Raw genomic sequence first — 19,050 nt, forward strand, 5'->3', positions numbered from 1 at the left:
CGGGCCTACACTTATATAAATGTCTTTTGTTGAGTTTTGAAGAAATAATTAACAAAATAACAATAATACTAATAAAAGAATAATTTAGTTGACTTAATATAACACATTTTTTACCCACAATCATATAGTTGATAAATTGTATATTAATGCGGAAAGGTTATCCCCGAAGGGCTTAAAATAAAAACTTCTTACATAATTAGCCCATAATCTGTCTTGAAACGACTGGTGTAATCGGATTAAAGCACAGCAGCGTTTTGGCCCCCTCAATGGGGTAGGTTCGTTCATGGGAAGTGTGGAAAATGAATCAGGTTTAAACCGAACAATAAATTCGCCAAAACCCTGTTGGAACAGATCTGTGAATCTTGCAAGAATAATTATTTTATTTATTTATTTATTTTTTTGTTTTAATGATTTAAGGCGCGTCAACATCTAAGGTTATTGGCGCCCGGAGCATTTTTTCAGTGCAATGCCGGCCTCCGGACAGTGTTCTCTCGTTACAGACAACACTGTCCATCACCCGGCAGTGAGCTGTAAGATGCTTCTAGGAAGAGAAAATCTAAGGGTCAGCAGCTGGCTTCGAACCCGGGACCAACGCGTGGGAAATAATTATTAATAGTAAATAGTTATAACCAAATATTTTGAAATTTGCAGTTTTATTACGAGTAATTCTTATAATTATATTTTTATTAATTTAATAAATTAAATAGTTAATTGGATAAAAATTAGTTAAATTAATTACATTTTGTGGTAATTCTTCTCATGTTACATCCAGTCATCTGCTTTTCTTGTTGCTGGAGCAATTGCTCCTGGAGTTGTAAATTTCAATGAAGTTAATAACAAGAAAAAGAAATGTTTAGGTAAAGATGTAAAGATTCCAAGTAAGCGTTCTTTAATGAAATTCACATTATATCTCACCTAACCGGGTACTGATTTTCAATACTGTCTTCCTCTGTCCACAAACAAAGCATTGTGATCACCTAACGGTCTAAATTAGATGTTATCAATTTCTTCTTGCTAAAGAATTTGAGGTGATAGAAAGAAGAAATTAAAGGAAAAGCCGCCTAGATGTAAGAAGCCACGAATAAGATTTTAGCGTCTTCAACAACCGCAAAACTGCGACTTTACTTTTTGTCCTAATTTTTCTTGAAATTGACTCCAGCAATTTTTTGTTTTTTCATCTTGTCTCGCTCGGTTGTAGCAATTTTATTTAAAACGATTTTACAGGAAATGCAATCCATAAGCTGTCCCAGAAGTGCATGAAAATTAGAGTATAAGACCTAGTTAAAATAGGTAGTACTTAAAAAATTAACTAGTACTTAATATTATTAAGGAATGGAACAGGATAACTAAAAAAAAGTAGAAAAATTGCTAACAGAAATTCTCACTTAAAAGAATATTTCTGAATAGGTAAAAACGTTTCCAAAATCGGCACCAGCTGTTTTCATTAAACTCCAGGCTGATTATTGATTGGCCACTTTTAAGTGATATTTTTTATTGGGAATTATTGATTATTTGTGGTCTGGAAGAGTCTCTACTTATTTGTATTATCCCAGATTTCGGAATTTTGACATACAAAATTCCAGTAGGTTAGAAATTGCTATAAAAAGTGCAAGATATAATCATGTAATGAAGGAAAACAGAGTTCCGAGAAACGTTGATAGAATTTTCTTATTTAACACTTAAGTAAAAGTAAAATGCCTCCACACCAGCCACATTTTCGAGATTGAGGTTTCTTTAATGGGTTATTAAATTGAAAGTAAATTTCAAAACGTCACCACCTTCTTCTCCTTGGCTCCTTCGGCTTTCCACTGACCATAGACGAACCTCGAATTCACTACGCGACCCAAGAGATAGTCAATAAAAACAAAAATCAAACCACAGATAATACAAAAAAAAACACTACTAGATAACAGATTAGGCTACAAAAAGAACATAAACGTTTTTAACACTGCGTTGCCAATGCTCGAACTTAGTCAGTTATTGCCAATGTGGAGTCATATCGACTCCATAATTTATTTTTATCTTTTTTTATATTGATTTCAATTTTAATAATAAAATTTGTATTAAAGGATGAGAAAGAATAGGGATTAAGAACGATAAAACAAATTTTGTACACAAATCGGCTTTAACATTTCACGCGGAAGGAATTAACTTCAACTTAGGATCGCAGTAATTTCAGTATTTTCTAGAATCCTGATTGGCTGCCTTCTGATCTGGGGCTTTTTCATTTTTTTAATTACATTCACTATTTTTTCAATTACTGTGCGCTGTTGACACGGATCGGAAATTACCCAATTCGCTACAAGTTTTGCTGCAATTCGGACAGAAAATCAATTCTAGAAAGAGGCCTTTTTTTTGTGCCTTGATACTTTCTATGAAAATTATGTAAATTTATCACATAAGAATTTAGGCAATAATCTGGAGTCAGGTTAATAACAGAAAATCTACTTACTCGTATATTACCAATCAGAAGTCGAAATGACTCCGATATATTTACGTGTAATGCCAATCTGGAGTCAAAATGACTCTTATGATTCAAGTAAACTAATCTGCAAAAAGAAACTAAGAATTCCACGGTCTTCAGCTCGTGGCTATCAAATGATGAGAGAGTGGGGATAGCATATCTAAGAGCATTTTGGGATAGCTTTGAGATGTGAGGAAACAGAGACCATTCCTATTTTTTTGGAGTCAAATTGACTCCGGATTGGCAATGTAGTGTTAAAGCGTCTACACTTTAGACCTATTGATGTGAATTGCCTATAATTGGTAATCTTAGCCTAATGTTGCACTTCAATTCCGTACCTAAGCATCTTCAGGTGCCATTTCAGCTAACCCAGCTAGTCTAAAAATAAACGTTCAAAATATTAGTAAATAAAATTAAAAAACATTTTTGTGAGAGTAGCGTAAATAAAATAAAAACCACCAACTTTATAACAATTGCGTCACCAAACATGGAATGTGAACGCAGCGGTGAAGAGAACAGTTGGCCGCTCGTTTTTCACTCCTAATTATGCACACAAAACTTTTAAAGTGCTTCCGCAGATACATTCAGTTATCTGTTTCAAACTTTTACGAACATCAATTCTATTATTGGTGTTTAGAACAACTTTCTCTGTTCTAGTTTTATAAAACATTCTCTTTAGAAATTATCCAATTAGATTGAAAAATCTAAACTTGGAATACCGTCCGTCATGGGGTAATCATGGATAGACGACTACGGCTTGTAGCAGTGCTTGCATTTTTCCTATTTTCCTAAAAAGGAAAACCAAAAATTAAGATGCTTCAGTAACTGACTGGATAATTCTCACTACAAATAATCGAATATTATCTTCAATTTGTTGCTCTAGGATGTCAATTCGATACAAGTACGCACGCAGATAAAACAATTTTTTAAGAAATTCGGGGACATAAATAATGTTAGCTCTTCTGAGTGATACATTCTACACTATATTATCATACTCACAAATGCAGACCTCTTGCATATTTGGTCCATCGCCGGACCATGATCAACGAGAGGCTGCTATAAAGAGAAAATCTAAGCGCAAGCAGGAATCAAATGCTGGGTCTCCGCATGGGTATTCATCCATTTAAGGTAATCACTTCCCTTAAATATTCTTCTTCGATTCAAGCACCAAATGTTCAAATTTTCTACAATTTCTAGCGTCAAAGTAACTTTAACCCTCCTCGTTAGAAGTAGAATAAAACTATTCAAATGCTGTGACTCTAAGTTGAGGAATCATAGCATTTCCATGCGCAAACTGGGTATTGGAAAGTTCATTTCTGCATTCGCTAATTGGTCTGGGCTATTGTGGGTGTTAAACGGCGAGCAGAATGTGCACTATAATGAAGTAATCTACCAATTATTGGACGTACTATCAACTTTGTTCAGCACCAGACTATACTCGTTCTTTTTAATTCACTAACATAAATCATTAGCATTGCACTTATATTGGTATATTAATTATTTCTAATTACATTCCTTTTTATTTTATCAATACTAGCTCTTATCCTACGCCATCCAGGGATTAAGCGATCTGTTCTATTTCCCAGAAGAACAGTCTCCAGAAAGCTCAACATCGTTCTATAACCAGAGAGAGACCAATTTGTAAAAATCACTTTTTCGGCCCTAAGGGACCACAAAATAGACATTTTGTCCTGTAAAATCAAAATCTGAAAATTGCACGTTCAGAGGATCTTCTTTGGTAGCAGTGTAAGGGAAAGGATTACAAAATGCAATGTACGTTTCCATTGTACTCACTACATCTTTAGGCAGCAAAACAATTCACAAGAAATTGTTTAAGTAAATTAACTTTCAAAAGTTAGTATTTTTAATATGTGTTCACTATTTTGAGATATATAAGATAAATATGCCATAGAAGTATTAATTTTTGTATTGTGAACCCTTAAATATGTAACTTGTGAAGAAGAAAAATCTTTCAAAATTGTTTAGCTCAATTTATTTAAGTGTTGGTTACAATTTAAAATCTTTTACAATTTTTAGAAGACTGCATGATTTAGAAATTGAATACAAAAATTGTAATATAAATTTATAGACAGTCATTGTTATCATCATTTTAAAACGTTGAATTATTTTATTATTATTATTTTTTTTTTTATCTTTTATTGTAATTTACCACTGCAACAGTTGTTGCAACAAGCAAATATGGTGAAAGAGAAAAGAAATAGAAGAAAATCATGAGTGGAGAAGGCACCCAGTGGTGCCTTCTCCAGTAACGTGCTTTGCTCTCACGATAAGAGAATATCACGAGGCCATCTTCTCTTCAATCTCCTTAGAGGATTACTCTGGTAATGTGGAAGAAGATAGGTGTTCTATGAGAGGGTTAGGATGAGCTGCTGTAAAGGAATGAAATTTGAAGAAACGAGTGTTAGCAAGAACCTGTAATGAAAGGAAATTTGAGTTCATTATGGATAGTGAGGTTACGATAGATACATAACATAGAACGGAGCGTTTAGAAGTTTTCGAAGTATTTTTGACGGAACGTTTAGTCGATCCCCATACTTCGATACCGTATGACCAAATGGGTCGCAGTAACAGTAGATATAAGAGTCTTTCGTTATGTGGGTTAAGTTTCGAACGTTTGTCAAGTAGTCTGGCGAGAAGTTTGTAGCATTGATTAGTTTCTTGTCTTTTCAGTCTAGTATGGGGATGTTATTTTAAATCATTTTTATGGAATTTTGTTTTGTTTTATCATTTTTACCTTACTACAATAGCAATTTGAATTTATTACATTTTTATTATTTTAATTAATTTAATTAATTAGTCCTAAACCGAAATTACATTTATTTAGTTTTATTTAAGATGGCAAAGCTTTCACTGTCTATTCTCACAATGTTTTGAAAACAATCCCTCATATTATTCGCATTAAATTCATTTGAGAGTATTTGTTAAGTTAAAATATTTATTTATGGCTGAATGTTAAAATTTCTACGCTGAAAAGAAAATAGAATCAATAATGGGCGCACTGTCCACCATGTTAGGGATAATTAAAGTTTGTTGACTAGAACCGCACTGACGAAAAACATCGGGGATCTACTATTGGCACAGACTGAATGATTTTGGGCGTTCGTCTGTGCATTTCAACTGCGATATTACTAAACATGAAACAGGATGTCTGGGAAAAGGTCACCGACCATTTCTCTACAGCTCAATTCTGTTTGTATTCTATTTGTAATGTAATCTGTAGAGAATTATTAGATTTCTCTTCCTAATACGATAAATTTTCTGTTTCAGACTTGTCTGGAAGCATGGCCGACTCCATACAGTGGGAATGTGTACTTTGTAGTAGCTAATTTAGTGATGTGCTACCTATTGCCATTGGTATTAATATCAGTATGTTATTTATTAATATGGCGGAGAGTGTGCTGCCGAACATTGCCTGGTGAACCTCAAGCCCAAAACCAACAGGTCATCCATAGGTCCAAAATGAAAGTAATCAAAATGCTTATGGTTGTAATAATACTGTTTGCTTGTTCGTGGCTTCCTTTGTATGTCATATTTACCAGAGTAAAATTAGGTGGCCCGTTATCACCTGGATTTGAAGAAACATTTATACATGCTTTTCTACCAATCGCTCAATGGCTTGGAGCTTCTAATTCTTGTATTAATCCAATATTATATGCTTTCTTTAATAAAAAATTTAGAGCTGGTTTTAAAGCAGTATTATCTAGTAGATCGTGTTGTTCGACGTTAAGATACGACTATAGATCGCAGATGACAATTAGCTCTCGCGACACCACAGTAAAGAGAGCGCCTCCATCCAAGAGAATGACCATATCGGCTGGTGTGCCAGTCAGACCAAAGAGACCAGACACAAACCCAAGGACGATGTCATTAAAAACTCCTTCGACTATTTTTCAAAACAATAACTTTTTAATGAGCCAAGATGTCGCCAGAAACCCGTACCAAGATTATATATGTAATGGAACGTTTGTTTGAGGGTAAATTCGTTTATTTATAATTTTTACTATGATTATTATTTTTGTAAAAGAAATTTGTAAAAATACAAATTGAATAAATTCTTTCCACGGAAATTGACATATTTAAAAGCATTTTGAAACGGCTAGACCAGGCGATAAATGTAGTCTAAATGAAAGTAAATAACCTAATTTAGATTCATAAATAGGTGCTCTTCATTGTTAATGTTTGGTGGAAGAGGTAGTACTTTAGGCTGGTAAAGGCAGCGTTTCCCAAACTTTGGGACGCGTTGAATTCTCAATGGGTCTCGAAGGCCTCAAAGACATGTGTCCCTAAGACAAGGTCAAATCAATCACGGTGTTTGTTAAAAAATCAACCTTTTTTCCTCCCTAATAACTCAAAAGAAGCCATTATTAAAAACTTTTTGATATTGGTTATTTGTTGATTTGGGTATTTACTTCGAAATTTCATATGCACAGTTTTTTTTTTTTTAACCTTGTGCACAAAAAAAGAGTGCAACTGAGTTCTGAATCTTATTTTTATATCCATCACGTCTTATATAGCATTATTCCATTTTACTGTTATTCCCCGCGATATAGCATTATTCCATTTTACTGTTATTCCCCGCGATATAGCATTATTCCATTTTACTGTTATTCCCCGCGATATAGCATTATTCCATTTTACTGTTATTCCCCGCGATATAGCATTATTCCATTTTACTGTTATTCCCCGCGATATAGCATTATTCCATTTTACTGTTATTCCCCGCGATATAGCATTATTCCATTTTACTGTTATTCCCCGCGATATAGCATTATTCCATTTTACTGTTATTCCCCGCGATATAGCATTATTCCATTTTACTGTTATTCCCCGCGATATAGCATTATTCCATTTTACTGTTATTCCCCGCGATATAGCATTATTCCATTTTACTGTTATTCCCCGCGATATAGCATTATTCCATTTTACTGTTATTCCCCGCGATATAGCATTATTCCATTTTACTGTTATTCCCCGCGATATAGCATTATTCCATTTTACTGTTATTCCCCGCGATATAGCGTTTATTTCCAAATTTTGATTACATCAAATTCTTCATGAATCATTAGACGGTAATTTCTCCTTTTAATATAAATTTCTGTTTGAAATTCTCAAAATGTTGGGAAAACTTGATAAAGGTAACTATCTGGGGATCCGGATTTACTCGCCAAACATTTCACCGGCTACAAATAATTTCTTTAAGTCATTTAAATATGCTTTCCATTACGTCGAAATTGAAGTTACTTTAATTGACAGATGCGTTTATGTTTCACCATATTTTACGAGAATTTCTTCACATTTTCTTTTTCTTTCAAGTTCGTAAACACCAATCGAAAGCGTGTTTATCCGATTTGCATTGTTACAATACTCATCCAGTTTGACGCAATTTATGTCAAGTCAGATCTAAATCGTTTAAGGTGGTTTAATTATTTCCCACTCCCCAATCACCATTTCCTATAAATAAAACTTACAATTGATGCTTCCAAAAACCATAAAATTGTCTTTCTATACTCGCTAATTTTCCTGAGAAACGTTTGACCAATAGAAGTTTCCGTAGAGGCGGTACCTTAGACGTTTAGAAAGTCATTTCACTTTGCCATACGGTCGTGCACAAACGAGGTTCGTGCTAATTGCATATGATATTAAAAGTAATGGGTTGAATAAAATTTTTCGATCTGTTCAGTTTTTGCAATTTTTTTTTAGACTTGCTATCCTGCAATCCAAAGAAAAATTGCTTACTATGTTTTCTATTTGTGCCGTTAGCAATAGAGGAACCTTACTCATTAACACATCCGTATGTTATTACTTATTACAAAAGGCTAATTAATGGAGAAGAGGAAGATTAGAGAAAATGCAAAGAACCATTTCCTACAATGAACGCCAATATCAGGCTGTATTCACGCCGAAGCAACGTGTTGTAGTTGCTGATTTTCTCCTTTTGTAATTTAGTTGGGACAGTAAGTGCTTTCACTGATATTACTTTTGTCAGATGCAAATATATATTACTTTGATCCTTAAAGGTTCTAACATAAATTTCTTTTGAACTTATAATTTTGAAATCTTAATTTGCTTCAATATCAATCATTTGATCGCTTCAATAAAATAAATTAAACGGCAAAAATTTTGCTGAGAATAGCAAGCCTATTTATTGACAAAATCGCTAATGCTGGAAAAATGTTTTTTGATTTATCGATAATTTTGTTTATTATCGATTCGAAGTAAATTTAATCTCTGATCTGTGGAAAATCTTGGCCCAGCCTGTGTGTGTTGAGGGGCTTCAATTAATCTTCTCTTTAAAAATTTAAAATAAATACGTAAATTAGATCAGAGATCTTTTCTGAGAGAGTTTGCACTATCTTTTAGTCATCAATAGTTTTTCAGTAGTTGTACTGGGGAGAGTATCGAATCGTCACGAGATTTCTAAAATGATTTCCTGAACCCCAAAAAAATTAATTACACCTTTGATTAAAATATTTAAAAATATTGCAAGATAAAAAAAAAATAATAAAATAAAATCGCAAAAAACTAATTGAAACTATAACACTGAAGTTATAGGATTAAATAAAACAAAGTGAATATTATTTCTTTCTTCTAAAAAGTAGGTAGAGTAATCCCAGTGCCTCATAGATACCTTAAAGGGAATTTCCATGAGAAACTGCATATAGTCTGCTTTTTTATTAAATGAATTTCTTACGTTACCATAAGTGTAGAAATCTATTCAAAGACGTCAGCAGTTACGTTAAAAAATCAGACATTTTGCCTAAATTTGCTAATTTAATTTTACTTGAAGGCAAAAAATGTCCGCTGATAATGTCATATACATCTTAAAAATATTGTAAATTGTCCCTAAGTTACGTTCAAAAAGAAGAAAGACCCCCAAAGTTTGAGGTTAGGGAGAATGGAATAAATATATGTTACACTCAAGTAATGAACTTTTGAAATGGTCCTGCAGACAAATTAAGAAACGCAACTGAAAGAATGTTGATAGAAGTTCAATAAGACCAGGTTGCAAACTAGGTGACACTCCACAAGGCCCTTTCAACCCAATAATCCGATGCTAAAAAGATCGCAAATAAATCTCCTGTACTAAAAGAAATACTATTTAAATAGATAGTCATACATGGAAGAGCATTTCTAAATTCTTACTTACAGAAATGATTTGTTAACTTATTACTTTAGATGGATCTTGATCACAAAAGAAAGTACTTTTAGTTTTATTATAAGCTAATTCGTTTTTCTGAAACTCTTTAATCGAGGCTAATGTTTTGAGCTTCTTCTAGCCGTTGATTTTTTTTAATTATTTGAAAACGTACATAAGTACCACAGAGGAGGAGGCTAAAGTATAGCGATCGTAGCAGAAATTTTCTATTCCGAAAAAATAAATAAAATACAAAGTAATAATTTATTCAATTTAATTTATTTGTGACCGGGCCGCTCAATAAATATAATGAGAAATTTGGCCAACAGTTCGGAACAACGGGTTTCTGTTATTTTTACATTAAAAGAACACAAAAAAGAGAGAAAACCAAAAAAAATGTTGAAGATGAAGAAAACAACCAGTTGTAAATATAAATTTTTGGCTTTGAACAAATTGTAAATAAATGTAAATAATTAATTGAATGTTTAAGAACATAAATAAATAAAAATTAAAATGTAATAATACCAGAAGAATAGCTCAACTCTTCGTATGACAATAAAATATTTTTATTTTAAATTTTAAAAAAGTAAAAAGGGAAATTTCAAAAAAGGGAAAAAAAATGAAATGAAATGAAATTCTTTAGATAAAATGAAACAAAAAATTTAAAATAAAAAATAATATTTGTGTATGTGCACAATTTTTAATCACATTTCTATATTTAACACAATAAAATGATGGCATTTCTTGTAAATATCGTTTAAAATTAAAAAAAATATATGTATATTATATAAATTTATAAAAAATTGCACTGTAATTTATTTTTAAAAAAAATAAGAATTTTTACTAAAAAATTGTCAAATAATTATATTTTGTAAAGGTATAAACTCAAAAAAGTAATAAACTTTTAAGCCCCAGTTCGTTACTTTTTGTGATTATCCAAAATTTTGGTAAAGAAAATTTTAAATAATAATGTAAATATTTGAAAATTTATATAATACAGGGTTATTTTTTGGAATAAAAATAAAGAAAAATCTAATAAAAATTAAGAAATGTTTTTAAAAATTTAGAAAAAAAAATAAATGAATAGACAGAATATATCAAACAGAAATTATGAATAATATATGTTTATAAGTAAAAGAAAATATTTTTAGTGGTAATGTAAGAAGGAAATGTATTACATATATATATATAAAATTGTAATAGATTTTAGACATGTATTTCTTAAATCATAACGAATGACACTTACTTTATAAAAAATGAAAAAAGTGAAAATAAAAAAAATTATTCCAAATGCTTTCACTCACTCACAGATATATTATGTATAAATATATATAGATTATTTTTGTTGGCTATTTTAAATAGAAGATGAAAAAGAAACTTGAACAATATTGATGTGTAAAAATAATTGCATATTTAAATACAAAAAATAAAAAAAAAAATTGAATTAAATATAAAATTGTAGTACTAAATTTAGTGCTTTGACTGAATTTGGATGCAAATTATTTGGAAAAACAGAGTATATTTGTAACTATATTTAATATTTGGCCTATAAATATAAGACCTGTTAAATAAATATACAAGTTTAGACTTTTTAGCATATTTCACATAAAGTTCACTTAAAAAATGATTAAACACTAAACACAAACATTGAATAGGTACATAAAAATAAAACATAAAAAAAAGAATTGTTTACTGCACAATTTCCCACATTAATAAAAAAAATGTTAATGTATTTAAATTGTCAGATATAATAACTCAAAATATAAGTGTCTTTAAACAAGAAAAGAGTTAATGAAACATTTGTTTAGTTCCTTAAATATTAAAAAAAACTTATCATTGTAACTATATTTATAAATGGTTATTAATGAAACTATGTAAAGGTAAATGACATATAATCATTCACATTTCCGTTATACTATAGTTTACTAAATGTTATTACCTTAAAGCACATGCGGAGTGCAGATACCAAGTACTCAAAGTATGTTGAGTACTTTCTTATTTTAATCAAACATTTATAATGGCTTCTTGACCCGACAACATGCTGCTATTTGATAACTCTACAGTGTAAGAAACAAGAAGTATGCCTGTGATTATTCTAAATGGCGGCGAAATGTTGTGACTTCTCTGATGACAGATCCTCTCTTACTTTCTGTTTATGAGGTAAACTAATTAAAAGTTATGGCGGCTTTTTTTTTTTTTTTTAGCTATGAAGGCTCGATACAAGAAAACATAGTTTTCCCATTCTTTACTCTTTTAGAGTAAAAATTCCTTGTACCTTAAAAGATAAAAGACATATCATGAGTGCATACAAAATTATTCTAATTCTATAGTTGGCGTATAAACAGGTGGTTGTCCTAGATGGCGAAAGCATGCCGAAGATCTAATCAGGAGATGGAACAATTTGAGCAGAATACTGGCCTGGAGTTGTAACTAATTTAACTGTAGTTAAAACAATCTATCAGAAGAAGATCCCGTTTACTAGGAAATTGATGTCCTCGTGGCCCCTTTTAAGGGATTTAGCGTGGCCCCCTTTAATAGTTGAATCTACTCCTCCTTCTAATTCAGTTACAAATAGTATGTAAATTATGCACTCGATCTAACAACGAAGGTAGACAAATTGTGTAATTACTGTTATATGGATTTGACGGTATTTTACATTTACCAAATCGAATTTTATATACATATATCCTTCTTTCCGTGTTCACACGACGCCACTTGGTCGTTTGGTTCAAAGCAGGGCTAAACTTTAACGGTAAGCTGATCTTGGAAGTCAGTTGCCAGTGAGACATCCTACTCGGTAAGAAATATGGCTCCACAAATGTATTTCCTTTGAATGAATTGATTAGATGCTTTCTGGGCGAAGTTAAACACTATCTGACTAGTTCTATCCTACATTTTCCTTCAGGGAACGGCAAATAATTTGCTTCTTTTTTTTAGAATTTCTGGCGTTTATAGTGGTAGTTGGCCTATTGACTTAACAAGACCTCAGTTTTACATTCAACTTTAATGTTTATTTATCATGCAAACACACAAATGCATTTATGAAAAATTATGTGCCCACTTCCTCTATCGAATAACCGCCCAGCTAACGGACCTTTCTTGCTTAAAGAGACAGGCTAAAAAATGTTTTTGTTTCTTTTTAAAAAGAAATAAGTACAAAACGGTTTTGCGCCAGACAAATTATTTTTATCGAGCGATGAATGAATATTCTAATTTGTTAGAAGTTCACTTGTTTCAAAGCAGCACTGAGTATCGAAACTATATGATTTTTTTTTTATAAGTAAAAAGGACTTTACTTCTAAAAAATTGTTGATAAAAAAATAGTATTAGCCTCATGTAGATAGTTAATAATAATTAGCTCAGAACACTGTACACAGCAGAGTTTCACTTTTGTGGAATGTATCTAGATAAAAAAAATAATAACTTTGATAAAGTACAGGCAATCTTTCTACCAAATATGAATTTGGAAATAACGAATTCACAGTTCGTTTTAATGTTTTGCTAGTTTTCTCTTTAATCTTGTCATGAGAATTTTAGAATGTTATACACGTCAGAGGTTCTTAAAAACTCTGAGTAAGATCCCACCGTCTGAACCTCTTTTCTAAAACTATAAGAAACTGAAATATTTTTAATTATTCTAATTATTCATTTTAACGAAAAAAATAGCGAAATAAAAGGATGCCTGCTTAATGGGACATAAGTATAAGACATTTATATTCATGATACAATAAGGTGAATGCTTATTTCTTAAAGGAGATAAAGAATAAACTTGAAGGGTCAGAACTTTTTTTAGCGACATCAATCGGTTTCCTTCTAGTTGTTGAATCTAGTAGTAGAATTTATGGTTAATAATAATATAATGAAAGTCACTGTAAGATTAAATTGTTAGAGGATAACTCGCAGTTGATACCAGAACTAGGTAGACAATAATAAAATATAAAAATGGATTTAATATGAAAGATTGTAGTTAAAAAATATATATTCCAAAAACGAAATGAGAATAATAGCGAGGTCTGGCTATTTTTATTAATGATAACACTTAGATAATTCAAATTACCTTAGTGTACACTGTGCACATGATATACATGTCCGCATACAGGGCGTACACATCTTGATAGTTCTATAATTGTAGATATACTAAGTTTAATATACATAAAAGGAAAAAAAAAAAAATTGTTTCCTATGTTTTGTCTTTTAAAGGGTTTTAATATTTGAGGCTTGTTAATTGCAGGAACCAAAATAGAAAAGGAATTTCCTAATTTTTAAACGAAAAGACAATTTTGAATTTTATAAAAGAAAATGAATTTAAAACCTAATCTAAGAAAAAAAAGAGTTGAATATATTTTGAGGAAGAGTAATTGTAATTTTTTAAAAATAAAGTGCCGCTGTAAAATCTCTTTGGAATACACTTCTATCAGTCACAATGCGGGCATGCACGAAAAAAAACTTTGTGTGAATTATTAAACTAGAGACAAAATTGGGTTTTTATACTAAAGAAAGAGAAGAAAACCTCGATGTACAACTAACAATTTGACCTGTAATTACTTTTAGTCAAAGAAGTTTCTTCAAGTGTCAAAAGCTTGCTCTTATCAATGGGCTAGTGATCCTGTTCTCTTTCTTTATTATTATATTTAGGTCCTAACTTATTCATTATCGGTTCTTTTCAATTAACCAATCATCTGAGCTAATTTAGATAGATAACCCTGGTCGATAGGGCTAAATATAGACCGTTGCATTAGTTTTGTTTCATGTGTGTTAGGAGAACTCTCCAAACATCTCCGCTATACTCAAGTGCCTTTCCATTGTAATTAAAACACATTCCTTCTGCTAGTTATTTTCCAAGTACTTTACCTGTTGTACAATCTTCATGATTTTTCTTTTTTTCAAGCAAATTTTTATTAAAATTTGGCAAATTAAAGAATAATACAACTTTTACTATTTAAGCATCTCTTTTCATATTATTATTAATTAAACTTCTATACAGGGTGTTCAGCATAAGACTACGGTAACTTCGGGAGGTGATTTTGGGCATCATTTGCAACAAAAAATTCCATATAAACTATGGCTCGATTCAGCTCCGTTTTGTAGATATTTTTAATTTTATGTTTTTTCAAGGTGTTACTACTTTTTAGCAAAAAGTTACCTATATTTCTCAAACTATTAAAGCTACAGCTATTTTAATAAGCTCATTAAAAAGAAGGTTAAATTTCCTCTTAAATAAGCTAATTTGTATTCCAAAATAATAATATTAAGTATTTTACTTTGTGGCCCAAACATAGGAAATAGCAAGTTTCTAATTTTTTCCCAAAACTTTGACTTCATTTTTCTCAAAAACATTTTATATGATAAAACCGTGCACTATTCAGGAAAAACATCTACATACCTTTCGAACGGTATACAATAATTGGGGTTATGTTAAAAATTGATGCAGAAATCTGTGATTAATTGCAAAAAAAGTAGGCCTCAAAACAGCGTCAGCATTATGAAAGGAATTCACCTACCATAAGAATATAACTGATCAGAATCATCAAATCCAGAACGATTTTTTGCAAACGTGTAATTTAATAAGCGTTCGGAACACCCTATCAGGAAAACATCTAGAATATTCCCGCCTAGCTTCTCCACTATTCCAATCTACGAAACCGTAGATGTATAACATATCGCGATATTCAATATTCGAATACGCTGGCATAATGATAGCAAAATGACAACTAAATATCTAATGAAAATGTAGACTTTAAACTATCTTTTCTTCTTCTTGTATTTATTTGTTTTTATAAGCCGTATTAGGATAGAACATGTCAGTTTTTAACTTGGAGATTAGAGCGATAAGTAAGTTCTCGGTTTATTCATTAGCTCTTCACAACCTGTTAATTCCAAAAGTTTATTGAGTAGTTCAAGAAAATGTGTGATTTGTTCACATTATTTGGCATATTTCTTTAATTAACTAAAGAACATCACACAGTTTAACAATAAACTCGTTAAACGAAAATCCTTTCTTCTGAAATTGGTACCTAACACTCATTTAACATCATATTCATTTTTCTTCTCTTTATTTTATTTTATTATTTATAATGTAAATTTTATATTTTTGAATATTGACCTTAAATTAATTAATTATTAAATTACACGTTTGCAAAAAATCGTACTGGATTTGATGATTCTGATCAATTATATTCTTATGGTAGATGAATTCCTTTCATAATGCCGACGCTGTTTTGAGGCCTACTTTTTTGCAATTAATAACAGATTTCTGCGTCAATTTTTAACATAATCCCTATGCATTGTATACCGTTCGAAAGGTGATCGTATGTAGATGTTTTTCCTGAATAGTGCACGGTTTTATCATATAAAATGTTTTTGAGAAAAATGAAGTCAAAGTTTTTAGAAGAAATTAGAAACTTGCTATTTCCTATGTTTGGGCCACAAAGTAAAATACTTAATATTATTATTGTGGAATACAAATTAGTTTTTTTAAAAGGAAATTTAACCTTCTTTCTAATGAGCTAATTAAAATAGCTGTAGCTTTAGTAGTTTGAAAAATATAGGCAACTTTTTGCTAAAAAGTAGTAACACTTTGAAAAAACATAAAATTAAAAATATCTATAAAACGGAGCCGAATCGAGCCATAGTTTATATGGAATTTTTTGTTGCAAATGATGCCCAGAATCGCCTCCCGAAGTTACCGTAGTCTTATGCTGAGTACCCTGTATATATTTTTTCCTAATAAATAATGAACATTTCCTGGAACAAATTTCGCAATAATTTTCAATGTATTGTTAAAAAAAAAAAAATCAATGTGCGGAAGCAAATTTCTGTGTTAGCGTTATTTATTGTTTTTTTTACATAGAAATAATGAAATATTTAAGAATTCCACAAAAAATTTCGATTAGCTCCAATTAATTATTAAATATAAAATATTCGCTTAATTAGATATGAGTTTTGTACAATATTGTAGAAATATAGTTAAGTATTTCTATGTAAAGAAAATTATCTCATGTAAATACAGTAAAATTTATTAATTTTTAAATATACGCGTATCGTATATTTTACTGAAACATGTATTTTTAGATGACTTTCTGAATCTGATAATATTATGGATCTCACTGTAAAAAAAATTTTAAGAACCGCTGATGTTTTTATCAATGACCACCACATAACTTATATATTATAAAATTTGTTGATCTAATAATATTTATTTGTTAATATGTCCATAGTTCATTTATATATTTATATAAATATATATATATATATATAAATGTATATCTAATCTGTATTAAAAATTTTCTCTATGAAAAGTCAACAAGCTGTATCGGTCATCTACTTTCAAAGTTTCTTCAGCTTGTATATCTAAAGCATTCACTAATTTGCTCTTGTGATGAAGATCATTTTTTATAACTTTTGCAAAATCCTAAAAAGTGGCAACACATTTTTGTGAGTTTTATGAATAAAACAAATTGAAAGATTTAATGAGTTTTAAAATAGTAATTTTAATTGTTTTAGATTGGACATTGTATAGTTTTTCTCTTCTTAAAACAAAAAAAAAAAGAAAAAAAAAATTATAGATGTTTTAATGGTCAGTTTCTACAGATCAAATTTAAATAATATTTTTTCAACCAAGTTTATAGATTTTCCTACCATAGTATGAACATGTGGTTCAAATATACTTGGAAATATTTATTATGGTTTTTTCTTCCATTTTTTTTTTTTGTGTGTGTGTGCGCGCGCATATTTTACATATAAAACTTCTTTTAAATTAATGCCCTATTTTGTTTAAGAAGCGGTTTTACAAAAAAAAAGGTATCTTCCTTGATTGTACTTTTAAGCCCGAATTAACGTATGAAGTCAATGATTTCTCAATTATATAGAGGAAAATGTAGTAGCGCTCCTTCAAAGATCATATCATCTTACCTTATATTGAACTCCAAATTACCATTCAAAACCCAGAAGTCACTGAGTGATTAGCTGCCAAAATAATCCTCTTTCCCACCACTTGAAAGCACTCAAAATTCTCCACCGGAAAATAATGCTCGCTTTTCCCCGGTTGAAACAAACAGCGTAGAAGATGAGCCAACGCACGAAGAAAATCAACCTGCCAAAAATACTAAACCACCTCCAATATTCATTAAAAATGTAACTACTAATGGTGGTATTTTGCAAGCCATTAAGCCAACTTATTAGTTAGAATGTAAAAGAAGTTTAAGGTAAGTAAGACTAGCTGCAAAGACACTTGTACGCTATCGAATACCTGTAAGTATACTATCTTCACGCAAATCAATGTATGAAGTCAATGATATTCTATTCTATTTTAATATGGTTCTGACAAGGACTTGTACAGCTTCATATTGATCGGTATTATGTACTATAACTAGTATACACTTGGATTAACATCGAGGAACCACACAAAACATTTTAGATTCTTCAATGTAAATAATGTTACATCACGAGGTCACATTGCAACCATAGCCAAAGGTGCGTAAGATATGCTGGAATGCACCCATTTTCAGAATGCTAGCAACCTCTAGAAGATCCTTCTACTAGTGCTCTTTGTCTCAAATGCCACTGGTATGAACTCTCATAGAGATGAACTGGACTTATTTTTAAATGCAAACGAATTGTTGCTTCACTTACTGAGATCTACTTTACGGTACGATTACTGGATACATCGCGATCATCCGGACGCATCTTATGGTGGTGCTACTGCTTTAGTAGGAAATACTCTAAATCATCATCAAATTTCTTTCTACCAGAGAGAATTCATTCAATCTACAGCCATCTGTATCAATCTAGCAGCAGTTTATTGCCCTCTAAATAAATGCAGCGATGGACTTCCAGTCTGTAGGGTCTAACTTTTGTTTTTGCGGAAGGAGATTATAATGCTAAGCATCCTTAATGTATAAGTTTGTCTAAAACGATATCACCATTTCAATAGCAACTGAAGAATCTAAATATCGAAAAATCCTTGACTGTTTTTCTTTCTGCAAAAATACTCTTTTAAAAAAAATATTGCCTCCACAAGGATTCTATACTTTCCACCATCTCGTTTTAAATGCTGTTTGTCTCGTGATTATCTCCGAAAATAATGTAACAAACTCACGGGAGAGTATTGCCACAGGGCAGTTTCTATCTTCAGGTTGATCCAGCTTAGATGATTTATTACATCATATTCACTAATTTTTTTTTTAGATTACGAATAGCAGATAAATTTAAAAAATAAAATAATATAATAAATAACATTTAGTAGTAGCGTTCTGGTGAACTTTAAGTACTAGACAGGGCTGGGCTTTAATAAATAAATGGTGTTCACTACTTTCTGCAATTAATTTCCCAACACTAATAAATCATCTAGGCTGGATCAGCCAGAATATTATTACATTCAAGTAATAATATTGAGTTCTTACAAGAAAAGATGTTAACTGTTTTGTTAGTA

General features: G+C 30.9%; 1 protein-coding gene across 1 annotated transcript in view; it reads left to right on the plus strand.

Moving 5' to 3' along the window:
* LOC141458484 (neuropeptide SIFamide receptor-like) overlaps positions 1–17,300 on the plus strand; it is a 146,786-nt gene extending 129,486 nt beyond the window's left edge. The window contains exon 4 of the mRNA XM_074136511.1: positions 5,753–17,300. Coding sequence (XP_073992612.1) covers positions 5,753–6,457 — 705 coding nt within the window. The 3' untranslated portion in view covers positions 6,458–17,300. The remainder of the gene's footprint in view (positions 1–5,752) is intronic.
* The last annotated feature ends 1,750 nt before the right edge of the window (positions 17,301–19,050 follow it).

This window comes from Rhodnius prolixus, unplaced genomic scaffold (assembly GCF_049639745.1).
Source record: "Rhodnius prolixus isolate KJV_2025 unplaced genomic scaffold, Rpr scaffold_1, whole genome shotgun sequence".
In the NCBI taxonomy this organism is placed as follows: Eukaryota; Metazoa; Arthropoda; class Insecta; order Hemiptera; family Reduviidae; genus Rhodnius; species Rhodnius prolixus.